The sequence below is a fragment of the Trichoderma breve genome, assembly GCF_028502605.1.
Source record: "Trichoderma breve strain T069 chromosome 7 map unlocalized scaffold00007, whole genome shotgun sequence".
Lineage (NCBI taxonomy): Eukaryota > Fungi > Ascomycota > Sordariomycetes > Hypocreales > Hypocreaceae > Trichoderma > Trichoderma breve.
In genome coordinates, this window is record NW_026611593.1 from 2,078,115 (window position 1) to 2,105,946 (window position 27,832).

The window sequence follows — 27,832 nt, forward strand, 5'->3', positions numbered from 1 at the left end:
CGCGTCGCGGAAAGAGGGCTATATCACTTCAACTCATGCCCAACAGGAAGCAGCGTGCTCTACTGATAATGACGATTGCGTTGCCAGCGACCGTCCCAATCTATCTTGGTTGCTACTGCTGGCTCAAGTAAACAGGTTGGCAGGGCAGAGTTTGATGATGCCCTAAAGCGGTATCTATACCCGCTGGCTTCACGATACGCACTGCATAGCATCAGCATCGATCAGACAATACGCCAGTTGCATTCACTTCTGAGGGCTAGACGTCATTGGTGCGACTCCATTTGCTCGCGTAGCTATGTTGATCCGATTTTTCATCGTGGACATCGACGATGGGAGATCATAGTGTATCGCACTGTAATGCGATCCAGCCATCCAGTGATTGTCGGAGCTGGTACTAGTCGATCCCCAAGCACTTTAAAAACGATGTTCATTGACATGGCTGAAGTAAAATATGGCTGAATTCATTAACCGTTGCTAGAAGAGGTACTCGTTCGATTACCAAGCGCCCAGGACGGACTTCGGCGTTGTATTTGATGAGGTACCAGATTAAATTGCAAGCGGTGGTTGCGACGGAGAGACGATTACCCGACTGATAAACAGTGCTCCGTAGAGATGCGCATACTGCAGGAGGATTCGATTAATATACTGTGCCGTCTCAGAAAAGAAGGTTGTCGTCGAACGGGTACGACCGGAGCGGTGATGAGGGGGGCAAAATGAGAGAAATGAGACGAGGGTTCACAAAGTTCAGATACGACAAAACACGTGGATATATGAATGGCTACACGAAGAAGATAACGAGTCTTGAGAGAGTAGAATCACACGCTTGCTTTCCGGATATGATCTGAGAGATCGAAGCAAAAAGACGGGGCGTTAAGAGAAAAAAAATCCAGGTAAATGTCGACTGAACGGTCCACGGAAATGTCGCGATGCCAAAGACAAGCCCCGTAAAAGAAGCGGAGCAGTATGGAGAAGGATGGCATCCTCCCCGCATTCCATGGTACGTACCATCCGGCTCAGGCCTATCACGAACTGAGATCCAGCCGTTAAGAGCAGGCAAAGGGCCAAGAATGGGTACGACTTAGTACCACGATGACGGCATAATCGTGGTGGACGAGCTGAAGCTAAACCGCAGCGAATGGGGCACCGTTGATAAGACGACTTCAGAAGGTGAGACGACAACGAGGTACCTGGCTTTAGTAATAACGCTACAAAAAGACCCCTCGAGGTACGAGGCGCTCCATGGTCGAATCTGTAAGAAGCCGAGTCAATGATACAGGTACGGCCAAGAGCCAAGAGCCACTCAAACGCTTTTTTGTGTTGAGTTTCACGAGTACGGATGCATCCCGGGGGCTGGCGGGCGATGCTGTGCGCCCTAACGCAAACTTTTTCGACGGCCTGCATATGAATATGAGGAATGAAAAGTTTTTCAGCTTCTCCCCTCTATTTTGCATGATAAAGAGGGTGTGAAGCCGTTGCTGATGCTGCACAACGCATGGACGTCTCACAGTGGAGGGGATGTGTCGAAGGAACCCCCCGCAAGAAATTTGCGCATGAGACAAGTCAGCCAGCGAAGCATGGCTGAGAGCACGCGGACTTGCACGTGTATGGTTGGCTGACCCTCTCGCTGCGAGTGTGTTTGCCTGTTATTGGGCACCGGACATCTTGGGCATGGTCATGGTCATGTCCTTAGCCGTGTGATGCGCGCTCAACCGTGACTGCGCAAGTGGTTAACGGCCAGGCTGCCTTGGGATTCAGTCAGAAATATGACTCAGAATCGGAGCCTGAGTTTGATACCGTACATACGATACTGTCTGTACGAGGACAAATGGCAAGCAATGCAGGTCTGAAATGCTACGATATCGTTTATGCAGGGGTTAGAGTTTGGGGCCACTGGCGAGACGAAAAAGGCTCAATTTAAACTTACCTGGACATTTGCTTTCGACGTGGCCAGGTAGCTGTTGATAACGCCTGTAATGGAAATAACGAGACCGACGTGTCCGAGAGCGTGGTAGGCAGCAAAATGCCTGGACGGCTCATTCATTGGCTTATCCCGGCCAGCACACTTAGATCCAAGGCAAGCCATCCGTGTCAGCCATCCAATAGCTCTATGACGCCGCATCAACCATCATATGATAACAAGGTGCTTCGAATGCACAGTGGCATCTCATGAGCCGGCCAAGGACGCCCTGCATATCCCAGGCGCTGCTTAGCTGCCCGACCGAGATGCACCACCCACGACAACAAAAGATAGAAAGAAGTTGCGCTGCGCGAATCCGCTTATAATCCTAGGGCCATCCGGGGGCCAGCACATACTGGTACTAGCACGGCTCGAAAGAGGACATGCGTTCGATTGCTACATGCCACAATCGACGAGCAAACGGGGCCGGGAGGAGCATCGGGAATGGGGGGCCTTTTGGGGGTCCATGGAACTTTGTTGAGGTTGAAGCATCGATGCCTCAAACTGCGGCTTTAGTGTTTGCGTATGCATTGCACCCCTGCTGGGATTTCGTGCCTCGTAAACGTACAAAGCAGGGCCGTCGCCGTCTTCTTGGTCTGCCGGTCTTGTTCCCTTCAGCTGCATGTTGCTTCTTCTGTCCGGTAGACGCAGATCATCGTGCCTCGTGCGTATCCGGTGGCCATCTCGATCGCCCTGACCCTTATCATCTGGCCCTTTCTTGATTTCAGGCGGTTGCAAACAAAGGGTCCCTGTTCAGGCCTAAAGCACGCCGTCTCGCCGCTGCGTCATTACCCCGTACCCCGTATTTTTGTTGGTGGGAAGAAATTCTTTGTCGACACGATCGGTCAACTTTGTTGAAGAAGAGAACCACTTAAGATTTTTTTTTAACCTATTCGTTCCCATCGCCTCCATTCCTTTCTATTTCGCCTTCCTAAAGTCCTCCGTTCTCTCACCGAGCAGAACAGCGAATAACGCATCGTCGATAAGGCGAGTCAGCTAATCGCACACGACCGGCCGTTCCGTAGCTCGGAGTAGGTGCCACCGCAGAGGCACTGTGTTATCGACAACCAAGTCCTGGCTACCGCCCCCGCCGCCTGCTCCCTCACGATTACAGTGTATCATTTACACTGCAAGGCACCGCCGGCCGGTTGCGGCACCAATCGCCTGCCCACCTGAAGGACGCCTGACAGTTGCACTTACCTACCTAAATCCGCCCCAGCCGTTAGCCCTAATCGCACGCCTGCCATTGGCCAGCACGTCTCCCTGACTCTTCCCCTTCAGGCCTACTTTTCCGTCCACGCACGGGTCGGTACCACAACGGAGCACCCGCCCTGGTACAGGTACACGCTATCAGTGGCACCTTCGCATTGCATACGCGCGACCGAGTAGCGCGGCAAGTACGCTCGCTGTACAAGGCGCAAAGTCGTCCGTGTCCGTATTCCAGAAGGCCTCGCCTGGAACACAGCGCCCGACCCTTCTGGGAACTGGCATGTCTCCACTAGAGTCTCGGGCTGTCTCCATCGTCCCCCGGCTGCTCGTGCCTACACCATGATGCTATACACTCCTCGTCCGAGGCTCCCTCCAACTCCTACTCCTGCACTCTTCCCTACCACCACCGTCTCTACAGCCTCTCGCTCCTCTGCTCGCCCTCCAGCATCAACCGAGTCTCTCTCTTCCAAACCTACGATAGCGGAATCCAACATCTCCATCTCTACCGTCTCTGCCAAGTCTACCAAATCAGTCGTCACCATTCTTCCACCACACGCGAGCAGCCCGAAGCATGCAGAGGGCAGGAATAGACCATCGTCGATTACAATCACCGTCACACCCATCCGAGCTGAATCACCTTCGCCTTCCGACATCGATGCGGAGATGGGGAAACCCGGATTGTCTTCGCCAATGTCTGCTGCCTCAGACACCATGACGAGTCGGCCAACGACACCAACAAGCCCCGTCCAGATCCCAAAGCCAGGCAGCCGTAGCCGACACTTCGATGCTGTCCATCCCGTGCGACGCCATAACACCCCTCGTCGCAAGGCCCCAAACAATGTTCGCTCGCCGGAGTCTCTATCGCCGTCGGTGGCGGCCTTGTTGGCTGTCACTGACATCCCACGGCCCCGACGGGCGCAGCGGAAACCGCGTGGCCAGGACCGCTTGTTAACCGTCGATGCCATCATTGCTAATGAGAGCTCACTCTCAGAGAAGGAACTTAGCTGGTCGCTGAGTCGCGGCAGTCCGATGGACGTGCTGATGTCGCCTCCCGACAGCCTAGATGAGGACTTCTTGGGCAGCGACTGCGGAAGCGTCCATATGGCCAGAACGCTTTCTGTCGATTCCATGCCATCTCTTGGCAACTCTTTCGGCACCGATGTGATTTCCTCTGTCGAGTCCCCTCGAAGCTTAAGCCCTCAGTCTCTGCACCGGAGAAAGGTCAGCCCCATTCGTAGGTCGCTTGGGCCCATCCGCTCTCCTCCAGACAGCATCGCCGAGCACCCACTCTCTCCTGAGCCATCACGAGACGAAGATGAGCTGGACACGCTGAACCTTCCAAGTCCCGAGGACGACCAACCAACTTCATACCAGTTCATACAGTTCAAGCCGCTCCGGGCAGTCTTCAAGTCCAATCTTACAGCATCACTACGAGCGCTGCGATCAGCAGCCAAATCCTTCTCAAGCATCAACTTTCCATCTATTCCGCCCGATGATCTCATTACCCGCTCTATCCTCACCATGGACCCCAAGGTGCCCTACGCTGACGAGCGTCGACCACCCGTCACGGAGGAAATACCATCTGCCGAACTACGCCGGTACCTGAATCCAACCACCAGGCTGTCGCGTGAGACGCAGTCTCGACCTCTGCAACAGCCCGGCACTTTTGCCGCATCCATTCAAATGCAAACCTACAAAATTCAGCGCACACGACCCACAGATGCCGCGGCGCGCAATGCGTATCCATCCACCTCACCGCTATCTCCATCGACTCCCGCGAGCCAGCCTGCGCAAACGCCGGTCCAAGATTCAGTCCCTCCGCTTCCTGCTATGCGACAGCGAGAGATGCGAGAGAATCCCGACTTCATTCGCATTGCCGTTATGGAAATGATTATGCGCCGGCGAGGCAAGCTGGACAATAGCAAGCCTGGACGTGCGCGCTGGGCACTGCCACCCAGAAAGACATCGACTAAACCCTATGAGATTGGGGCCGATGGTGTTCCAGAGCGATGGATTCCTCTGCCAATTGCTGACTAGTGGGATTCGCCGGAATCTGGACTCGTGGACGAACACACACATTGCGCCCCGAGGCAAAGCTCATAAGGCCGAAGCGCGATTTGCCATGATTCTATTGGCTGCCGACCACGACCAACACATCGGCGAACGCTGGCTTGGTGATCCGAGACAGACCCTGATTTTCCCTCTCAGCTCTTCTGTTACCAAAGCCGACGATTTGGTCCGCCGCACAGAATTACTGTGGGCCCGTGTCAAAATCACCAGGGAATAGCATGATTTGACTTGCCAATGGCGAGCCGCTCACTGTTTGCTAGGGTGGCGATAAGACTCCAGTGACACATGGCAGATTCGGCACTGGGATGGAGTTGAACACCCTTGTCTCCACATGGAAGGGTTTTGGAAGGCTCCGAGCCCTGGAGAGCCACGGAACACGAGTCGGACAACACCCACCTGCGGCAACATGTCACGAACTATACCGAGAAGAAAACGTCAACATGCGTTTCGGGCCGCCGTTATTACTTAACAGGTACCTGCTGTGGGCATTGGCCGATAGGGCAGCAACCTGTCCGGACAGCTGGCATGCTTTGACTGGGTGAAACATATCACTGAAAATTTTTCAGCATTCGCGACACGGCCCAAAGCAATGCATGCGCGTTTGAAAATTTTTTCCTCCTCGGCAAACGACCTGGGAATAGCCTTGTTGCGGGACGCTGCAGATGGCTTCACTGGCATTTTGATTTCATAATATGTTGCGGATTTTTGGGCGACAAACAAAAGGTCAATCTTATGGGAGCAAACCATTACTCAATTCGGAAGGCCGAGAGATGACACAGCGGCCAAAAATCTCCGAAACGGCAGCCGATTGTTTTTGTTATCAACCTGCTTCTTCCGCTCTACTGCACAGGTTGTCAGGGACCTTTGCCAGATTGGTATCCATCGGCTAATGTGCTCTAATCTGGACACACCTTACTTGAAGTTCGGCGGATTTCGGGGCCAGAATGAGTGCAAGTCGCTGATGGTCAAATGGTTTGACGATTGGGCTCAAATGCGAGCCTTTGGGCTACGAGAGCCATTATGCGCCATTTCTTGACCCATTCACTTTCTCTACTTTTTTCTCTCTCTATGAAACCGCGCGTTCTATTCTTGGACTAGTCGCTTCATGTCGGTTACACGGAACTTTTTTCGTTTCTATTTTTTTTTTATTCACAGTTTGCCGCATCGCGATGGTGGAGTCTTGCATCAACTTTTTCTCTTTTATTTGGAGTATCTAGCATTGCGAACTGGCGGCGTAGGAATTGGGATACCCTTTGATTGGTGTATAAGGCTTATTTTTGGCATCTTATTTTTCCATATTTTCCCACGATTTGAGTTTTTGGTCTCATTTCTTATTTATTGCCTATCACCATTGAGATGGAGAAGATCCTCACGAGATTAGTTTTTTTTATTGGATTGTACGAAGAACATTCGTGGACAGGGGATTTACGTGAGAGGAACATATAAAGAGATGGATGGTTACGTCGCAAGGCGATCATAGCGGTTTTTAGCTGGCATTTATATGATAGATTTACAGCTTTTATAAGCAATATGGTTAAAAATTGAATACTCTACTTAATTCCTCGGCTCGAGAATTGTGCGGTCCTTGTGAAGTATAGACCTGTTGATAGAAGACTATCTAGGAGGTTTGGAGTTTGAAGCAATCTCATAAGAACTTTTGGATCTCTCTGACTGGGACAATGATTGAGCCAGCTTAACTGATCATGAAAATCCCGACTGAATCGAGGATTGACATTCCTATTTTAAAGCTCTTATACAAGAGCAGGAAGAGGATTATAAGGAGCCAAGAAGGAGATATGGAGGTACGTGTATGTTGAAGCCCTCAGATTATTGTTCTGCTATAAGAGGGTACGCATTATCCTTCAACATGATATATATAAGCCAAAAATAGTTCCAAGGAGAGCATTTCCTCTCCGAAAATTGATGTTCTCCTAACGCCCCCCGATGTGTAAACCCCGTTGAATGTACTTGTTACGCGAAATGCTGATATATGTCCACCCAGTCTTTGATGTAAATGTAACGACACAACGCTCGCTCGCTTGCTTTGTAGTAGAATGAGAACTGAATGACAAAAGTAGAAACGAAAAGAAACAGAAAAAGTGAAAACGGGATCACTTTTGAGCCCACCAAGATATAAAGTTGGCATAACAATGCACTCTTTTATCCCAGAGAGCTTTCCGTGCGGATGCGAGATAGACTTCCAGCTCGGTGTCGTCCCATCCTAGTGTTCTGAGAGGTTTCGCGGCGAGGGCGCCGACGAGCTCGTTGATGGCGTCGCGGAAGAGAATTCCTATTTCACGCTGGTGGGGATCCTATGAGAAACGTGTTAGTCTGCATGTTCAAGAAGCACGTCCTTGTCTGAGCGTTACGGTACCTTGGGCCAAGCGCCGAGGGGCGTCTTGATTACTCGGCATTGGATGTTCTTGAAACCCGCGGCTTTGTATTTGTCTTCCAGCTCGTTGATGACATAGGCATTCATGCCGTATCTCGATAGGGCCTGGTGCATCATCATGGCGACTTGCGCGGGTGGGTGGTTTTCGGGCATTGTGCCGTCATCGCATCGGAGGAAGCTGCAGTAGTCTGTGATTTCAAGCCAGCCACCTTCTTTTAGGTGGGAATAGCTGTTCCTTATCATCTTGTCCACGTCCTTCAAGTAGATGCATGAATGACGGAGATGAATCAAGTCGTAGTCGCCGCGATCCATCCACTCATCCTCCACGTCGTCGACTAGGAACCGCACATTCGGGGGGACCATAAGTGGTTGGATCGGGCTGAGGTCGAGGCCGACGATTTCGGCGCTTGGATACATCTTGGCAACTACCTCTGCCTTAGCAAATAATCGAGGACCTTGAAGGAAGAAACAGAGGGAGTCGCAAAGCTTACCCGCTACTGGCCAAAGCCCTGTGCCGGTGCAAAGGTCCAGTATTCGTTGTGGATTCGGCGCAATGGGAGAGTTGAACAGCTTGCCGCTGACGAGTTCCATGTGTATCACATGTTTCAAATACTCTCGCTCTTGCTCGATTTCGTCGTTTGGTAGGGGATAGCGGCCGTGGCGATAGTGATGATACTAGCAGATTTCTTTTACTCAGCGACATGCTCTTTAACAGACTCGGCAAAGGCATAGACTACATACCCTTCGTCCTCCCTCCCACTCGTGCTCCCATATGCTACTCCGTACAGTGACAGACTCCGCAGAGTTCGTATCACCGCCATCGAATTCGTCGTCCTCGTCGTCGCCTTCAGCGTCGTCGCTGTCCGTCGCATCAAGCGGTGGATCCTGTTCCTCGATGTTAGGAGGATCTCCTGACACCATCATGGAGGGCTTTCGAGGCTCTGCAACCTTAGCTTCTGGATCTGAGTCTGTTGCTGGCGCCTTACCAGCACTGGCACTGCGCCGCCGCCGCTCTTCTTCGCGTGTGGTATCTCCCATTGCGTGTATGTGTGTGTCAACCAGACGGCGTCGTGGTCGTAGTAGTCGTAGTCGTGGTCGTAGTCGATGACCTGATGTCTTGTCGTCAACGTTGTTTTTATGCTGCGCTATCGAGGAGAACGACTGATCTGATCGGTGATAATGACAAAGGGCCACCTCGATCCGTCCCGAGCCCGATCCGTGGAGATTGAATTATAGGCGACTGGGGGAGATGGAGCATGCTGGAATGGAATGCTGGCGGCAGCTGAACTCAGCCGTTCCCTTGGGGCTAAGCGATGGATGGCGATTTAAGGACCGGCGCGATTTTGGGCTTCCATTAAGCGACTTTCGTCTTGTGATGGATTCGAAGCTATGCAGCGGTGCTATTAGCGATAGTCGCCCGGCCAATCCGGTTGAGTTGCGAGAAGGCGGATGGATGGGCTTTGAATGCGACAAACATTTGACTGGACAATTGCTCTTGATTCTCCAGTCAGCTGATTGGAGAGACGGGGAGGGAGTCCGGGGCACTTTGGCTATGCGTTCCGGATACTCCACAGCGGCAGGGAATCAGCCAATGAAGAAAAGTATCCTGTACGATGCCCCGAGTATTTTGTACCAAACTTTGCGCTAAAAGTCGACGGACGAGGTTGGCAGGATTGGAATTAGAATCTAGAGATTGGCCTAGCGTGGGCATTAATCGATTAAGGAGATGAGATGGAAGAAAAGGAGAAGCATTTTGGAGCCGGTATATACCTAAGATACATGTTAAACAAGATGCCAGACGAAAATAGCACCAGGCCGACAAATCAAGATAGATGTCAGATATTAGTGAGCCGGGATACTATACTTCACTATCAATAATTGAACCAAATCATAATATTCTCCTATAATGTTTATTATCTGCAGCAATTAGCGAATGTTGATTAGACTCGAAATGGGCTCTTAATATTACTCGATTTGTCTAATCTTCGGAGTTCATTCCGTACCGCCTGCTGATACGTGTACATACAGTACAGTATGTGGCAGCCTAGTAGATACATAACTACATAAGCACAGGAACTTGCTAAGTGATGCGAGCTATTCCTCTGCTGGTTCATCTTGCATGTTGTTTTATCCTCCATCGAGTAACAAGCTGAACATGGATCAGAGTCATTCACATAGCCAATCCGCTTTCCCAGTCTCGTATGCTCAAACCGGCATACTCGACTCTTCATCGTGCCTCTTCTTCTCTTTCGTGTATCTCCTCCATATCATCACCTTTTTAAACCATGAAGATGTTTGTGTCACCTTGCCACTCTTGCCTCGCCTCCACCACAGCCAACCCAGTGACAAGAGGACCAACACGAGGGTCAACGGTACTGAAATGTACCATAACAGATAGAATAATGGTGTTGCGCTGACGTCCCATGAGCCTTCTTCGTCTAATTGTTCCGATAGCAGTAACCCCGATCCCGCGATAGTTGCAACGGTAATCGTGGGCAAGAATATTAAAATTGAAGCCGCGATGAGCTTCATCGAAACCGGACCCTGTATGGCTGCTGCGGACTGTTGTTGCGATACCAAGTTTGATGCCAGAGCAGAAGCGGCTTCGATTCGTTTCTGAAGGTGGGAGAGCCGTAGCTGGGTTGAGCGAAAGAGTGTGCGACGATATTCGAGGCACTCCTTTAGCTGTAAGTCGACAAGTGACCGCCGATTACTGCTCATGTTGTTTGAAGGAGATGGTGGGTTGTCCATAGAGGTTGTTGGAGGGATGCTGACGCTGGCGTTCATAAGAATACCCTCATTGATCATTAGTGCAGACTCAAGTACTCTTGATAGGTCTGTTGCATGTCTCGCAAACAAGTATAGTTCTTCATGCCGTGTTCTTGGATTTGAGATCATATCGTCAGAGCCTGCGAGCTGAATGATGGACTGTTTTGTGAGGTTAACATCACTCGTCTGCCATCGGAGTATGTAATAGATGTACAAAAGCTGGAAGCGAGTACACACCTTTTCTAACGGCTCAAATTCCTCCTCCATTTTCCGTGCCGTATCATCAACTTCTTCGTGCAGCCCTTCCAGGGCAACATCGAACAATATCTGGGGATTGGTAGCGACATCACTCCATCCCCGGCTCTTCATCACATCATACATCCTTCTTTTCACCCTCGGCCCTGCATCAAAACACACTAGTGTTACACTGGTGTTGGCTGAAGCCTGAAGAAAGAAGGAAGATTCCCTCTCTGAGTATTTATCAGGTATCGTAGAGTTCTCAGTCGAATCATCTTCCCCATCCGGCGACTCGTCATCAGCTCCGGCAGATGCAGCTGATATGTACGAAAATCGGAACCAGGAACTAAACCCGTTGTTTTCGTCACTTCTCCGACTGAAGCTATGGTTTATAGACCGCACCCTCTCCACGGTAAAGTCATGCGGTATACCGAATTTGTGAAAGAGTTCCACCATCAAGCCTTTTGTTTCTCGTCGTGGTACATCTGAGGGTATAAAACTTGGAAAATAGATCAGCACTGGCTTCTCGGCTTCTAATTAGATTGACAGAGCTATCTGCTACAGCGAGCGTGGCAGATCCACCTAGTAGACTTACACGATTCTGAGCTGCGGCCTGCCATTGAGACGGCGTACAGTGGTCTGGACATACTCGCGTAGTTGCCCATCTATAATATTGTTAGGCTCCTCTTTTACAGATAGGAAGGTCTTCATTTTACCTTCTGATATGTCCCAGACTTCCAGGCTCCAAGGCCTTTCAATTATGCTTTGAGATTCACTTGCAGCCTTCTCAGTGAAGTCTCTGTACAATATCTCTTGTGATCGTTTGGTCCAAGACATGGTTTATTCGGTCTATTTTGAGTAACAGGTTTGAGAATATGTGCTTTTACTCAAGTTTTCACCCCTACTAGCGCTGTTGGATGAGATTCAGAAGCTGAGCAAGAACAAGAGATATGAGCCTCAAGTCTATTAAATCGGGTGAACCGCATTCTTATTATGACCATCTCAATTACAACCAATACATCAATACCAACTTTCGGTGTGGTTGCACCCACATCTTGGCATAAAAAAAGCATCGTTTTACGGAGTAATGCTATCCCTATCAAAAGCATCGACCACTCTATCCTCGCCACATTGCTATACCAGCACATAATGAGGTCGTTTAGCGCAACCCCCTTGCAGCACAAGTACGGTCTCGATCACATTCGACCATTCACCACAACAGCTCTCCTAAAAGAAAAAGAAAGAAAAAGCACACAGTTCAGATACTACGAGCGAGTCGAACTCCTTACCAGCTGCATGGCCACGGTGTCATCCCTTGCCAAGCCCAGTTGGGGGTCAACGACTCTATTGCGAGCGCGTCGTTGCGCACGGCTCAGCGCAGCGGCTGAGTTGGGACGCTGTGAGTGGACCACGATGGAAAGATGCGAACTTGAAGCTTGTCGTGTTACCGGTAGCTCTTGGGGCTAATCCTTTGATCGCGTGCTTGGCGTGGTCAGATGAAGCTTTCAGCTGGAAGAATCCGCCCCCAACAGCGATCCAATTGCGGAGTAGTTGATCCAGTCAAGGGAGCGTTAAGCTGCAATGACGGCAGATGTCGGGTTGTCCAGAGCGAGCTAAATATAGAGTATTCAGCGCGATGGATATGGGTAGAGAATCGTTGACTTATTCGAAATCCACCAGACATGTTCATAACCGTTGTACCAAGAATGCTGGAGTACATGTGCATCAAGCAATGGCATATGCCGAAGACAGTCCATCATGAAGACGCTACCCCAGATGTCTTTCATATACATACAGCTATAGCTTGGCCTTCCGCTTCGCGTTCCACAAAGACACCAATGGTCCTTGCTTCCCATATACCGGGTCAGCTCGCGGCCTAGCAACTGCTCCAATAGTCTGGACGAAGGAAGCTGGCGGACGTTCACCCATCTCATTCGTCCACTTCGGGCATTCCTACGTAATGCTCGTCAGTGTACACTCACCGAAGAGGGGGAATCTGATAAGTGATATTCTAAATACTGACCTTCGGATATACCCCAATGTAGCGATAGTCGTCGGAACTCCGCAGAGAGGAGTGAGCGGTGCCGGCTGGAAGAACAATTACGTCGCCGGTATTTACGTCAACTTGAACACCGTTTCCGTCATTGATCTTCCCAAGCAGAAGAGTTGAGTGGCCTTGAAAGATGCCTTTTTACACAGAATGAGTCAATCCCTTGCCATGGAGATTTGTTGGAGCATAGATGAACGTACCATAGCATTCATGTGTGTTGGGATGGAAATGTGGCTCTCCGATATGGCCCCATGTTCCCTTATATCACAATTACCTGTGAGTTTGCGCATCAAGAAAGTGAGAAGACTTAAATAATAAGAAGCATACTCTCTTTTCCCAGCCAGTTCTTGTCAAAAACTGCGTCGTCGTCTCTTCTGTTTGTGGCTGAGGTAACACATTCCTGTAGTGAATTACCGGTAGCCGACTATTTGGCGCATCATTTGTCGGGCCAAGAAGATAGCATTCAACAGATAAAGACATTGCAATAATGCCGTATTTTTAAAGTTTTATCATTTATGTACGAGGTGATCCAATTGCTTTCCTGACTGTAAAGAAGGAAGTAAAATAGAGTACACGGCAATTCAAATGCCCGATGTTCGTAAGCACCACCAATCATAGGTTGACAATGTTTTTAGCGAGAATTTCCAAGAAGAGGGGTCCTGCAATACGGTCATTCTCCAAATAAGATTTGGCCAGCAACGGTGATTAAAAACAAAATTTGGCGAATACCAGATTTTATTGCGAGCATGAATATCATGATTCACGTCTCCTGTAGCTTCAATTGGAGTCATTCAAAGATCAAGGCTGAGTATGTAGTAACTACAAAAGTGATATAGCAACGAGGTTGGAAATTCGTCCGACTAGTAATAAACGATATGACTTAACCTTCCGGAGACCTCTGTGATTAATTTCCTTACAGGACTTTATTATACCTCTGCTAATCAAAAACTATTAGTTAGACCTCCAATCATATCTGATCCCCGGCTTGGCGTTGAAACTTAAGAGCCTGAGCCTTTGCTTCTGCCACTTTCTTGCCAAAGTTAGCGTCTGACAATCCCCTTTCAAATGTATTTTCTACCACTTTCTTCTGAGAGAAGTTTTCAGCATTACTTTTTCCCTCTCTTGCTGTCTCCAAATAAGATTGATGCAGATTCTCGTTTTGAACCAATCCTCTCTCTTCTCTTTCCTTTAGATCATAATCACCATTGTAGGCAGATTTAGTCTCTCCTTCAACTGCAATTTTTCCCACGTCCACTCCTGGGGTCGTATCAACGTCATGCTGCTTACTTCTAACATCTTTAATTTTCTCTTCAGCACCTTATGACTTGTTAACTTACTGCTCATGTACAAGCTTCTCAGAAGACGTAGTTTGTATCTCCGCGTGTTGCTTTCTGCTGCTGCTATCAACAGAATTATTATCCTTCTTGTTCTGCGCAGTGTTGACAGTCTCGAAGCCGGGATGGCCCACTTTCGGTATTCTATTTTGTGTCGGTAAATTAAACAGTCCCTCACCTCTTTTGTAAGAGGCACCTCTGTCCTTCACAAGCTCCTCGTTCGATGTTGTCGTAGCCATATCTTCTTCTTCATTTAGCCTCGCGTCTCGCCACGGCGATTCGTGGAGTTAAACATACTTGTCTCACTTTCTTCGTTAGATGCTTGTAGCTTTTCTCTCACCCAAGTAGTCATATGAGACACTTCATCACCATAAAAAGGATTCTGTTCCTGCCCTGTCCACTTAGCCTCAGGGATGGTGTCTTCCTCTTCTACATGCTCCAGAGGATGAATCCCTATAATTCCCGGCTGCGACAGACTTGGTAGGTCAGGGTTCTGTACAGCATCCGTCACACTCCGAAAGGGCGGCCTGAGATTACCGGCAGAGAGGTCAAACTCCGGTAGATATGATCCCGAAGATCCCATTGCATATTGCTCAGGTGATGAGGGATCGTCATCTCTTCCCTCATTAGCGTTTAATAAGTCTTCGTCATTTGTTGATCTCTCCTCCAACGATCCTTCTCCAGGGGTTGGTAGTGACTCCTGTATCTCAGATTCGGGTAAGCCAGTAATGTTAGAGCCTAAGCTGTCGGCTAGGCTTCGTTTGTCCTCCCCATCATCTTCTGTTGCACGCGGGATCGCAAAAATTGCGAGCTGCTCTAGATGTGCCGCCACATGTCTTTTAAATCGCTCGGTGCGAACTAATATAGTCTGATTTTTGATCTCTTGAGATTTCAATTTTTCTTTGGGCTGAAGGGCCACGGACCAATCGTTACAGAACGGGCAACTCTGGGCGTCGAAGCTTATCGGGGGTTTCCTTCCAGCGTCTTCCATGGTTTGCAATTGGCCTTCGGGAAATTGGCCATGTGACTTCAGAATGTGTAGCCTTAGATTCGCTTTCTTTCGGAAAAGTTCACTTTCACATAGTGGACACACATATTGCGACCTATGACAATCAAGCTCATGTTGAAACCACGAGTTTCGGTCTTGGAAAGTTAACGAATCACATTCCTCTCCTCCGACTGTGCAGGAGTAAGGTTTGAGGTCATGGAAAGCGTGCAAACTAAAGCACATTAGATCTTATCTCAGTATTGTATTTAAAGAATCACACGTACCGCCATGAACGCTCTCCCTTTATAGATCTCAGAGTGAAGCATATAGGGCATTCAAACGCCTCACCTTCTCTTGAGAGATCTTGGAGACGAGGAAGTGCCAGTGTCGAGAGCCCATCCGTTGTAGTGGATGTTGACAGGATGGAAACCACGTCATCTTCATAATCGTCGACGGCGAAGTTCGGCACGGCTTGTATTTCTTCGAGCTTCAAAGTGGTTGCTTTACTGGACTGTACCACGGTTGTAGCGTTTTCAGCTTCGATGTTCTCGTCATCTAAAGCGAGACGAGCCCTGTGATCTCTGCAATACTTGATAAATTGCCGGCGTCTAGCAATGGCCTTACCCAGACGCTCGGCGAGCCAAGATTGTTCTTCTGTCTTGAGTTTTGGATACTTCTCTCTAACGTAATCAACGTCAAAAGTATGAGGAAAAGTAAATTTTGAGGCATAAATGGCCCGCTCAAAACGGTTGTTGGTGTTCGTTTTCCTTATGAGCACTGCAATTCGAAAGAGCGCTTTCAGTGACTCAGATATCAGATCGATATTCATGCGAATCTCTTCAGATAATCCTTCTTCTGGATCATCAGGCTCATCAAAGTATTCCATATTCATGTCGTCATACATTATGTCGTGGTTTGTCTGTTTCTCCTGAACAAGGGCGGCCACTGATGGGATGTTAGATATATGGCTTGGAAGGGCTATATCAAACATACCATCATCAATAGCTTCTAAGAGATAGTCAAGCTGACGATGGATCTGAATTCGAATTTCTGGAGCTTCTGCGAGTCGGTACTCTAGTGATAACTTAGATGTAGGTCCTCTCAAAGCTCCGAGATTCCCAGCCCACAAAGCGAATCTCTCCAGAGCGTCTGTGATTTCACTAGAAGAAATGACGTTTGGTACGTCATTGTTCTCTAAATAATTGATGAGGTCCACGAAACATATCTGCACTGTGCGACTCTTTTGCGACAGAGTTTGCTTTTGTTCTATCATCATCACTCTCTGTCGGTAACCGCGTAGAGGGTTGAAGGCACGATGGCCGACCTAAAATTAAGATAAACGCTTCAGGGAGGTCCTTTCGAAAGCAAATATCGACGAATAAATGGTGAAGGTTACTTATCTGAACAAGATGCTACACTGTCACGATACCTTTGCTCACTTTGATTGGGCACGGGAGTGTATGCAGGACAATACCCCGCTTAAGGCAGCACCTGCAATTTCTCAGCCTCCTCATTTATGTGTATTCGTGATACCATTTCTCATAAGTTTTTAACGGCGGTCATTATCGTTTCCGTTGGTAATTTTCAGTAATGTCTGGGTTCCAAGCCATTGGCATCGCCCTTGGGGTGTTTCCTCTTGTTATAAGTGCCCTTGAGAATCATCAGAAGGCGGCTGCCCGACTTAGATTGTTTTCCAAAATGAAGCTTGAGTACAGAAAATGCAGCAACGAGTTGAAGCTTCAACAATTGACATTCGTGAGACATTTGAAGCAACTCTTACTGCCGTTAGTTGTCGACAATGAGAAAGTCCAGGAACTCATTGATAAGCCAGCAGGAGAAGCATGGAGGGATGCATCAATGGTGGAACTCCTTGAGAAACGACTCGGAGATTCTTACGAATTATACCAAGAATGCATCAGCGGTATGAACCATGTGATGGACAAATTATATCATGAACTCGCCTTGAACGACGAATTTGTGCAGTCAAAACTTTTGGAAACTCCTGTAAGTGTATTCAGTATCTTTTTTTTTTTATAAAAAGTCAAGTTAGAAGCTTACTCTGGAAGAAACGTCCGGCAACTCTGTCAAGAATTAAATCTGCTTTTGGCAGAGATGATTTATCATTCCAGTTGTTTAGAATTAAATTCAGTAATGGCGAGTCCGTTCGCAGTAAGCTTTTTGCCGAGCTGCAGGCCTATAACGACAAACTCGATAAGCTTCTCGATTCAAGTGACAGAGTATCCGCTCTAGAAGAACGGAAAGCTTCCAGACACCAAGAAAAAGCTACTGATAGTGCTATTTGTAGCTTCTGGATTCAAGCAACTAAGCTATTCAAAGCACTCACTGCAACGTGGAAATGTCATTGCACAGAACATCGCACCATAGTACCCCTTCAACACAGAGCGGCAAAGAGTGTAGAGTTTGAGCTCCTCTTTCTTAAGTCTCTGCCTTCATATTGGGAAGTAAGAACAGCCAAGATATCGAAAGTGGAAAATGCCGTCGGGGAACCAGGTTTTGCAACGGGTACTATAAAGGTCGTTGGAACATTGCCTCTGCGCCAGCCAAACCATCGTTCTAATCGCCCGACTAAATCGGCAATGAAAAGCAAAACTTCTACTACACAAACGGAATTATTGAAGTAAGTATGAACATTGAACCTCAACAAGCTCAGCTATTGATGAAATACAGACCACCACCATCCATTATCATTACCGATGTTGTTGTGAACCAGGGACCAGGTCCTTACCAGCTTATATCCAATTTGTGCAGCGATCTTAATCAGTCTGATGGATCATGTTGCGGCTATCTACCGACGGATGAACAAGACTGCCGATACTTCGTTTACACCGTTTCCTCTCAGCGCAGAAACTCCATCACATCCATTTCACTCGACCATATCCTTGGAGGGGATGTATCCCCTCCACCAACACGGCGGCAACGTTACGCAATATCACTCTCTTTGGCATCCTCATTCCTCCAACTTCTTGAAACGCCCTGGTTAACCTCCTCTTTCCGCAGGGAGGACATTACGTTCTTCAGCGATCCTACTAATACGAGTAGTTTTCTCCTTGATCAGCCCCATATCGCACGCGGGCTTGCTGCAAGCCCGTCTACAGATAGACTAACTACAAGCTTAGCACAAGCTCTAGATCAATTTGGAATTCTATTACTTGAATTATGCTTTGGAAAACTACTGGCTGATCAACCTTTAAGAAAAGCATGGCATACAGGGGAGACTGAGGAGGAACGAGCTAGATTTGATGCTATGGCTGCGAGAGATTGGCAGTGTGAGGTAATTGAGGAGGCTGGTCCAGATTATTCAGAAGCTGTTGCATGGTGCCTTGGTGGCAATCGAAGTGCACCACCCGAAAGATGGAGGCAGAATATGCTGAGAAATGTGGTGATGCCACTACAGCGTTGCCAGGAGTATTTTGTAAACAGTAGAATGGTATGAGTGTAGGAAGGGCTACAATCGATTATCCTATCTTTCTCTTCAACTTTCTTCAGCTCATAGAAGTATTTGTATCCTAAAGGGACGACCCAACTATTCCTAGAACTGTGCAGCCATTCAACAATTGGATATTGCTTATACGTTGAATTTTGGATTAGAGGCTCAAAGATATTGGGCTGCGAATGTGGCAGTGATAACTGTCTCTTATACTCCGCGTATCGACCAGACTTCGCAAAGCCATGTAGTTGGCGTAAGATAGTAATATAACTGCATGTAGTTAGCTGGATGTGGAAATAGAGCCTAGCTATACCAACCTACCTCACCTAGATACTGCATTGATCCAGATCAATTCGCTGCATTTATTGCCGATTCTCCAGTAAATTGATGGCTTCAGAGTCTTAAAACACCATGAGAAAGACTTATGAGACAAAATCTGTAAAGGAATCTCCCTGCTTGTTTCGAGAAATGTACCTATACACAATGGCATTTTGCTCTCCTGAAGAGGTAAACATACACTACCCAAGCCAAGCAAGGGGTGATCCAACAGAAACAATTAAATTAACTGTCTCATAACGAGTATATGGCAGCATGCATATGGTGGCTGCCACTAACCGCATGGCATACTCCATATTAGATAGTGAATATGATGTCTTCACTGGCTATAATCCGCCCTTGCGGGGCAATACTATATCACGTAGCCCAATTGGATTGCCGCGGCTGTGAATCGAGGGTGCCATGCGGGAGGCCCATTGGGAGGTCTACGGGGAGGCCTACAACATATCTGCGGATGGTTAGTAGATAACAATAACTTGTAACGGTTGCAGCAATGGATTTTGCGTATAAAGCTTTCGGACTCTGCAGATCTGATTCCAGATCGTGGTAGCCAACACTTCTTTCAGTGCCCAGCAAACTCATCATGGTCCTGACACAGCTTGCATCTACAAACCTGGAAGGGCTCTGCTCTAAAGAGCAGCTTGAGCTCCTCAATACGATCGATTCGTTGCGATCTCAAGGAGTCAGTCATTACATCTCCTTGCCCCAAATAATTGTATGTGGTGACCAGTCCTCTGGCAAAAGTTCCGTCCTCGAGGCCATCTCTGGTGTCTCGTTCCCAGTCAGCACTGGGCTCTGCACGCGCTTTCCAACAGAACTTATCCTTCGAACGGCATCACATACTTCAGTCAAGGTCTCTATCATCCCACACCTGCTACACAAACGAGACAAGAAAGACGCTTCGTCGGATTTCCATGAACAGCTAGATTCAGTTCAACAACTACCAGACTTGATCGAAAATGCCAAGGCATACATGGGAATAAAGACTCTTGGCAAGGCATTCTCCAATGATGTACTTCGCATCGAGATTAGCGGGCCAGATCGCCCACATCTCACCATTGTTGACCTGCCGGGATTGATTCATTCTGAGACCAAGAATCAATCGGCCTCAGATGTCCATCTCATTACGCAAATTGTCAAGAGCTTCATGTCAAAGCAGCGAAGCATTATCCTCGCTGTTATATCTGCAAAGAATGACTATGCCAACCAAATCGTCTTGAAGCTTGCCCGTGATACAGATCCAAGAGGGCTACGTACACTTGGTATCATCACCAAACCTGATACTCTTGCTGCTGATTCCACAAGCGAGAAAAGCTACATCTCTCTTGCCAAAAATTTGGATGTAGTATTTCGTCTTGGATGGCATGTACTGAGGAACAGAGATACAGACGCAGACAAATGGACTCTGGCGCAACGTGATGTGCAAGAGAAAGAATTCTTCTCCAAGAGCGCTTGGTCCGCCTTGCCCGAGTCATCTCTTGGTATTGTATCTCTGAGAAGTCGATTGAGTAAATTATTGTTACATCAAATTGCTTCTGAGCTACCAAGTTTGATGGATGAGATTTCTCAGGAGATTGAAGGTTGTGAGACGGAATTGGGGAAATTTGGCCAGCCTCGCATAACCGCACAAGAGCAACGAATCTATATGATTCAAATCAGCCAATCATTTCAGTCTCTCATGCAGGCCGCAGTTGATGGCACATATACCGATCCTTTTTTCAGCGACTCGGAAACGAAATCGGGCTATGATAAGCGTATTCGCGCGCTTATTCAAAACCTCAGTCGCGACTTTGCCAAAGAAATGGAAGATAAGGGTCGTTTTTATAAGACTGTGGACTCCCACAAGAAGGGTGAAAAGTCTAGTGGCCACACGATGTTGACAAGAACTGAGTTTGTCGATAAAGTCGTCGACATGATGGCCCACAGACGTGGCCGAGAGCTGCCTAATTCCTTCAGCCCAGCAGTTGTCACGGATTTGTTCCGCGAGCAGTCGAAACCATGGCAGGCAATTGTCAATCGCCATGTAAACAAAGTTTGGGAAGCAGCTCGAGTGTTTGTGGATCATTTGATCTCACACATCTCTGATTCAGAGACAAGTGACGCCATTATGGACGCCGTTGTGAGGCCCAAGATGAAAGCAATACTGGCCAATCTCCTTGATAAGACTACAATCTTACTCCAGTTATATCGAGATGATCATCCCATCACCTATAGTGATTTTGGCGAGGCTCTTCAGAAAATTCGTATGAAACGATACTCGTCACAGATGGATGAAGTTCTGCAAAGACACTTTTCGAGTGTTTCTCTTGATAGCACCAGTTCGCATGTGAGCGCATACATTAATTTTGTAAGTCTGAAGCAAGAATTGGCACAGTGCAATGAGCCCGATTTATATCGTTGGAGTGCTGCCGAAGCGCTTGATAGTGCCGAGGCATATTATGAAGTAAGTTTGCAAATCTTAGCAGATACATGGGTCGATCAACGAAATTAACATTTTTTAGATAGCTTTTAGACGCCTTATTGACGAGATCTCGATTCAAGTCATTGAAACAGGCTTAGTTGCTGAAATCCGTGAGATCTTGAGTCCTCTGGCTGTGGCATACATGGATGAGGACGAAATGGAGGCCATTGTCGGTGAGAAGGAAAGCATTCGTGAGGAACGCAGGAAGCTGGAAGCCAAGCTGAAGCTTCTTCATGCTGGCTCCGAGACATGCAAGAAGTTTTCTGGGTTTCGAGCCTTGGGTATGCACATCTCCTGGACGTCCTGATCTTGACTAATTGTGACCAACTATAGTATTTAATGATAGCAACGAGGATGCTAATACTTCTGCTACCATTGCGGCGAAGCCTTGGAAAGGTTTTTGGTCTGTGGAAACTACTCCAGAGGAATCGGAGGAGTGAGAACTCGGGTGTCTAGGCCATTTCAAAAGTAGAGGGATAGCAAAAGAGAGGATGAGTCTTGTTTAATTGATAATTGAGTAGCTTCGTTTCCAACAATGTACCAACGATTACTACTTTAAGTTTGCCAAGACAAGTTCTATGGCAGATGTCGCCTGGGCTGCTTTCATGTGATCTACATACTTTTCAATGAACTTAGTCGAAATGTTGCAGTGACTGTTTGATCTATAATCTGGTGACGCAATTGGTCATACACTAATTGCTCACTCCTTCTTCAGTATTGATACGCATGTAAAATCACTATGACAATAATCTTACATCATAAATATCTAACTCTCATTTAATGAATATAAATAGTACGTGTCCAATGTGTTGAATCAGCAATTAATTCTCCATCTTGAGTAAGAATTATTGCTTTGACCCTCAGAAGACTTAAAATGGCACCGAATGTACAAGACAAGGATGGGAAGCCAATTAAAGAAGGCGACGAAGTCTGGACTCCAATTCGAGGTGGAAGACGTCAGGGAGAAGTAGAAAATGTTCTATACACAGAAGAAGAAGCAAAATCTGTCGGCGCGAAGAATCCACCAAAGGTATCTAGCGAGAGCAGCTAACATAAATACTTTTAATACTTATGGCAAACGGACTGACCAGATGCAGGTGGTATTCACTGATCAACATGGACATAGAGTCGCACACAATCCAGAGGCACTAAAGCATGTAGATGAGTAAATTTACATAAATTTCGGAGATTGCTATTAAAAAATCGTCGCATAGATCTAGACATAGAAATATGCTTATGATGTTGTAATTGCGGCGCCTTTACGCCTCAGTCTTCGTAATATTCAGCTCGTAGATATCATCCGGATCTTATTATAATGGTTAGTCTCGTTCAGATCGCTCGAAGACATTTTAACTCACCTTTTCCATATTCTCCAATGTACTCTTGTACTTTTGTCATTTCTTCGTTGATGCTTGACAATAGCCCCGGTAATTTTTCATGAATGGCATCGTTATGTAGAGCCGAAGCATTCAATGCCCTTGAAGCCACATGAAATCGGCTTACGTTGTTCACAAGCATCATGTCAAAAGGCGTCGTAGTGCTGCCTTCCTCCTTGTAGCCCTCAACTGTCATACGATGCAACGCTGGGCGCCCAAAGAGAAGCCCCTGTAACTCCGTCGCGTAGCTATGATAGTTGAAACACACGGGTTTATCCAATGTGAATAGTTCTTCAAAGTCCTTTGGCTTGAGAGCATGTGGGTGGTGCGATTCGTGTGGTAAGACCAAAAGGTCGGTAACGTTAATGACTCTGACACGCAGCTCCGGTACAAGCTTGGCCAAAAGCTCTGCAGCTTTGATGACCTCAAACGTCACTTCGACACCAATTCCAACAAGAACTACGTCTGGGTCTTCGCCGTCGTACGTGCTTGCGAATTTCCATATTGAGATGCCTCGTTTGCAGTGCTCCATTGCGTCCTCGGTGGAAAGATAAACTGGAGTGGGCTGTTTGGATCCGATCATCAAGTTCACGTAGTTTTTAGACTTGAGACAGTGGTGCAAGGTGCTGAGGAAGCAGTTCGCATCAGGGGGTAAATAGACTCTTGCTGTTTCGGCCTTCAGATTCAAGACTGCGCCGATGAAGGACGGGTTTTGGTGTGAAAAGCCGTTATGTTCTTGTCGCGCCCATGTACTGGTTTCAATGTAGTTGATGGAGCTCAAGTCGCCTCGCCATGAGAGCTTGCGGCTTATCTTGGAGAACTTGGCATATTGAATCATCATGGTGTGAATGATTCCCAGGAATGACTCGTAACTGGGAAAAATGGCAGTTCTTCCCGTCAAGGTATACCCTTGAAGGAACCCTTGACAACAATGCTCTGACAATATCTCAATGACACGGCCGCCTTGTGCACGGGCATATTGGTCCCACTGGAAGTTTCGTCCCGAATGATCTAACACGGCGCTGAGTTTGTTACTTTCTAGCTCATCAGGCGAGAAGATGCGAAAGGTCTTCATATTTTTCCTTGCCACGTCGTCGAGAAACTTGCCCGATTGTTGCATGCTGCTAGCTTGGTCAAATTTCTTAGCGGCATGCGCCGTCCAATCCGGCAAATCGAGGCCGCGATAGCAATCGTATACAACTTTGAGCTGACCTAGTCTCTTATACTCTTCTGGTGGCAGAATGTCCAAGACATCATGCGAAGGTTTCCCTTTCGCCAGCAATTGCTGCACCTCATAGCTCTTCAGCCAGTCCTGCAAGATCTGAAGGTGTTCTTCACTCTTGTTGGCCTTAGCTACGGGGACCTGGTGGGCACGAAATGAGCCTTCAATAATCTCATTGTCAATCGTTCGAGGTCCTGTCCATCCTTTGGGAGTCCGGAGGATAATCATCGGCCAACGAGGTTTGGTAATAGGACTGCCCTGTCTTGCAGCGTTCTGGATATTCTTGATCTCGGACAAGGCCCAGAATAATGCTGTGTGTAATTCGACATCTATAAGATCCAGATCTTCCACAATGCACACCTGATAGCCGTAGCCTGAAAACAACAGGATCAGCTCTTTGTTGTCCATGCACCCAAATATGGTTCGTTCACTAATTTTAAATCCGTTAACGTGAAGAATAGGGATAACTGCTCCGGATTCTGCTGGGTCCAAGTATTTGATGGAATGCCATGCCCTAGTGCTTGTTAGTAAAGTGGAAGAGCATTTGTAACATGTCCTATGCATACGCTGCTGTAGGGCCAGTCTCGGCCTCACCATCACCAACAACACAGGTGACAATTAGGTCTGGATTATCCATCACAGCGCCAAATGATACCGATAGTGCATATCCTAGCTCACCACCCTCGTGGATACAACCTGGAGTTTCTGGGTTAATGTGACTTTAGGCATGTCAGTAGTCGATAACTTTGTATGCGTCGCCGGATCCCATACCTCGGAAACCCTCCAGGGGTAGAGAACTTTGTAACTAGATTATGCAGTCCTTCGTTATTGGTTGGGTATTTGTCTGGATAGAATCGTTGTAGCGAGCCTTCAAGCCACAAACAGGCCAATGCAGCAGGGGCTCCATGACCAGGTCCAATAACGAATAGCATATCCACGGAACTATCGCGAATGAGAAGGTTCAAATGCGACCAGATGAGCACGAGCCCGGGACACGTCCCCCAATGCCCTTGATATGACAAGTCAGCATTCGTACAGTTAGAAGAGCAGAATATTGTTTACCTAAGAGCCGTGGCTTCACATCTTCCAGCCGGAGATCACGTTCTAGAAGGACATTGTCTTTGAGGAATATCATAGCTGCCGGGCTGTTAGCAATACGCGTATGACGGCGTGCATTCTGAGCTGCTCTCCAAAGCACGTACCGCTAGCAATATAGCATGCAGCCCGTTGGAATTCTCTTAGTGAGCACAAGTCATGGCTGTTTAAAGGTGCCTTTGTCGGCTTTACGGCCAAATCTTCTGTTGAGGCCGGGAATTGGCTGGGCAAAGGCGGAGGGTTCGGTTGGTCGATAACTTCACCAGCCATGTTGGTTTACTTCACACAGTAATGTGCTTTTTTCGGTTGTTTAGAGAAGAGATTGGTGGTATTGCCAATCTGGCGACGATGTTGTTATTCATATCGCTGCTGGAATACCGGCACACTTTGTCCATTTCGGGCCTGCTGTGGAGATGCCTGCATAGTTGATTAAACGATTTAAATCCCCAAATGATGGCGACATGATTCTGTCACAATCTCTTGGGACTTCTTATCCATTAGCGATTTCATGACGTTAAGTGGACGTCATCCAACCCACTGCTCATCCAATACCGTCGCTATTGGTTCAAAAGTAGCAGGATTCTACGCATGTTCTGAGGAGCAAAGAGGAAGTAAGCACATATGAAGCCCAACATGTGGCCCTCAATTAAACAATTTGGCTATGCTATGTTTATAAAAGTTTTCATTTTATTTGGCTTTCTATTCATTCCCTACAATAGCTGAATTTATATGCTAAAGTAATGTATTTTGGTGCTCATGACGTGGGCCTTGAGATCATTGTTACTTGCTGATCTGCAGCACTAAATCTGCATACTATCACCACTGATTAGGTCCAAGAAGCGCCCCATGTATGAAGACAGCTGGATATCGCTAAGGACTGAAAGTTATCGATTTACAGATAATCCTTGAGTGTACTGATTATTTGATTCAGAATGGCGTGAATTCCGTATACAGAAGCCATTTGACGTGGTATGCGAGAATCACGAAGATAGCCAATGATAGGGTTAGAAAGCCGATGAAGCAAAAGGCGTTCATCCAGATGCCATTTATTGATACGTTACAGCTTTTTTTGCAACCGGCCAACTAGTGTTCTGAAGCATCGGCAGGGCCTCTCTTTGATGGAATTTCGGGGCCCATCTTGCTAATTCCTTTCGTGTCATGATATCCTTCGTGATCCTGCCGACTGGCAGTTCCTTTGCCTCCACCGCTCAAGATTGAAGTTGTATGCAATCTAAAGTGATCCGATTTACTCGAAGCTTCGCCACCGCCAACGCCGCCAGTTGGCAGCTGGACTTGGCCACTTTGAGCATCTCTTTCGGATCCTGAAGGTGCTGCAGCATTGCTTGGGCCGCCGGTCATTTTGTTGCCCCCAACACCTGCACTACCCAACCCGAGCTCGCGTGTTTCTTGAGCTTTATTGCTCCGTATTTGTGCATTGTTTGTTTTTGATTCGTTTTTCCGTGTGGCATAAAAAATGACACCAACCATGCTTACACCGGCGATGGTTGTCATTGTGAGCCTCTGTCTGGACATCTTGTAGTAGTGTGGAGGTGATTTTTGCTGGAAACTTTAAATAATCGGTAAAATGATAACAATGGGTTACTCAAATTGCATATTTGAGATTTTTCGAGCATATATAATATGCTGATCCATAGAAAAAGTTTGTTAGTCAGAATGTGGTGTAGATAACAGTCCTCGATGACGCATGGTCGAAAGTGAAAGTTTGACAGAAGGATGGAGTATGTTATAGTGATTAACCACTGACGTGGACGATGTCCAGCCTTATTCATCGAAGGGTAAAGCAGAGAGGCAGCATTATAGGTAGGTAGTTGTTTGATGTCTGCTTTACATTATTACAGGGGTGTTGGCTCTTCATCAAAAGTGCGCTATTTGCCACCTCATGAGCGTTCTTCCACTTTCATTGCTTTTAAGAATGCTCATCGAGCTTTGCAGTCGTTAATATATCGTCATTTGTATTTGTTGGTACCGTTACGAGCGAATGTTCTTGACCAATACCCATAAAATTCCACCCATTTCGAGAATACACAACCTAGGCAATCCCATCCTTGATTGCCTTTAGCTGCTGCCGCCCATACATCTTTTGCTGGTTTTCAAAAATTTCCAGATTCTTGACTATATGCTGTATCCGCCTTTGTTCTTTGTCGTCTGACTCCGGATGATCACTAAATGTGCTTCTCTTTCGCCTTTTGCTATTACGTTTTTCTATCTCCGGAGCTTGCTCGCCATCCTTTTCGCCATCTGCTCTTTGTTCCGCTATAGTAATATCTGGAGAAGCAGTCTGGGTGATAAACGTATCCGGTCGTGGTGTTGGTGTTGGTGACCATGGTGGATTGTCCGGCACGTCATTGTCACAGCTAGGTTGCCCCCAGTACGAGTTCTCTGCCCATTGTTCAGTTTATATCTTTTAATACAAATCAGCATCTAGCATATATACTGGTCCCTTACCAAATAAATAGGGATCGATAGGCTCAGATAGCTTGCACTCTGCAGGCTCGCATTGCTGGCCTAGATATGGGTCGACAGGATCTGCCATTCTTCTCTGTTCGCTGTATCGATCTCTCTCGTGAGTGTTGTGCTGAGCTGGCATATTTAAGCTGAAATCTGTATTCATCTGCGCAATGGCCAGCTGAGTAAAACTTCCTGCAGCCAGAGGCAGCTCCCAGTCTTCCATTCGTGTTGGGGGCAGGTTCGGCCAAAATGATCCAAAGAGCTGTGTATCGTATATTATTTGGCACAAGTTCATGCAAGAATATGATAACGCTCGAAAGCTTGAACGCTATCGCACGTTGCCCCTTCTTTAATATATCGACGCGTATTCGATCTCGTTGCAATTGGAAGGATTGCCAATGTAATAACGTGGCGCCTCT

General features: G+C 47.4%; 9 protein-coding genes across 9 annotated transcripts; 3 read left to right on the forward strand and 6 right to left on the reverse strand.

The window, feature by feature from the left end:
- Nucleotides 1-3,505: 3,505 nt before the first annotated feature.
- T069G_10843 (uncharacterized protein) lies at nt 3,506-5,203 on the forward strand (the record flags this gene model as incomplete). Its single annotated transcript, XM_056178053.1, has 1 exon — nt 3,506-5,203. The coding sequence occupies one exon, from the start codon at nt 3,506-3,508 to the stop codon at nt 5,201-5,203; it is 1,698 nt and encodes a 565-aa protein (XP_056024343.1).
- Nucleotides 5,204-7,347: 2,144 nt separating this feature from the next.
- T069G_10844 (methyltransferase domain-containing protein) lies at nt 7,348-8,666 on the reverse strand (the record flags this gene model as incomplete). The annotated part of the gene is made up of 3 exons (XM_056178054.1): nt 7,348-7,548; nt 7,611-8,303; nt 8,370-8,666. 3 exons carry the CDS (start codon nt 8,664-8,666, stop codon nt 7,348-7,350), a joined length of 1,191 nt encoding a protein of 396 aa, XP_056024344.1.
- Nucleotides 8,667-9,833: 1,167 nt separating this feature from the next.
- Nucleotides 9,834-11,471, reverse strand: T069G_10845 (uncharacterized protein; the record flags this gene model as incomplete). Its single annotated transcript, XM_056178055.1, has 5 exons — nt 9,834-9,902; nt 9,984-10,556; nt 10,635-11,133; nt 11,230-11,299; nt 11,351-11,471. The coding sequence occupies 5 exons, from the start codon at nt 11,469-11,471 to the stop codon at nt 9,834-9,836; spliced, it is 1,332 nt and encodes a 443-aa protein (XP_056024345.1).
- A 960-nt stretch (nt 11,472-12,431) lies between these two features.
- Nucleotides 12,432-13,164, reverse strand: T069G_10846 (cupin domain-containing protein; the record flags this gene model as incomplete). Its single annotated transcript, XM_056178056.1, has 4 exons — nt 12,432-12,587; nt 12,658-12,821; nt 12,885-12,942; nt 13,012-13,164. 4 exons carry the CDS (start codon nt 13,162-13,164, stop codon nt 12,432-12,434), a joined length of 531 nt encoding a protein of 176 aa, XP_056024346.1.
- Nucleotides 13,165-14,271: 1,107 nt separating this feature from the next.
- On the reverse strand, nt 14,272-16,282 carry T069G_10847 (uncharacterized protein; the record flags this gene model as incomplete). Its single annotated transcript, XM_056178057.1, has 4 exons — nt 14,272-14,876; nt 15,129-15,238; nt 15,291-15,951; nt 16,000-16,282. The coding sequence occupies 4 exons, from the start codon at nt 16,280-16,282 to the stop codon at nt 14,272-14,274; spliced, it is 1,659 nt and encodes a 552-aa protein (XP_056024347.1).
- A 422-nt stretch (nt 16,283-16,704) lies between these two features.
- On the forward strand, nt 16,705-17,391 carry T069G_10848 (uncharacterized protein; the record flags this gene model as incomplete). Its single annotated transcript, XM_056178058.1, has 3 exons — nt 16,705-17,010; nt 17,073-17,175; nt 17,312-17,391. 3 exons carry the CDS (start codon nt 16,705-16,707, stop codon nt 17,389-17,391), a joined length of 489 nt encoding a protein of 162 aa, XP_056024348.1.
- A 1,982-nt stretch (nt 17,392-19,373) lies between these two features.
- On the forward strand, nt 19,374-21,691 carry T069G_10849 (dynamin family domain-containing protein; the record flags this gene model as incomplete). Its single annotated transcript, XM_056178059.1, has 4 exons — nt 19,374-20,640; nt 20,695-21,233; nt 21,292-21,532; nt 21,585-21,691. 4 exons carry the CDS (start codon nt 19,374-19,376, stop codon nt 21,689-21,691), a joined length of 2,154 nt encoding a protein of 717 aa, XP_056024349.1.
- Nucleotides 21,692-22,510: 819 nt separating this feature from the next.
- T069G_10850 (d-xylulose 5-phosphate/D-fructose 6-phosphate phosphoketolase domain-containing protein) lies at nt 22,511-25,214 on the reverse strand (the record flags this gene model as incomplete). Its single annotated transcript, XM_056178060.1, has 6 exons — nt 22,511-22,557; nt 22,610-24,363; nt 24,416-24,568; nt 24,621-24,858; nt 24,912-24,986; nt 25,052-25,214. 6 exons carry the CDS (start codon nt 25,212-25,214, stop codon nt 22,511-22,513), a joined length of 2,430 nt encoding a protein of 809 aa, XP_056024350.1.
- An 813-nt stretch (nt 25,215-26,027) lies between these two features.
- Nucleotides 26,028-26,303, reverse strand: T069G_10851 (uncharacterized protein; the record flags this gene model as incomplete). The annotated part of the gene is made up of 1 exon (XM_056178061.1): nt 26,028-26,303. One exon carries the CDS (start codon nt 26,301-26,303, stop codon nt 26,028-26,030), a length of 276 nt encoding a protein of 91 aa, XP_056024351.1.
- Nucleotides 26,304-27,832: the final 1,529 nt, after the last annotated feature.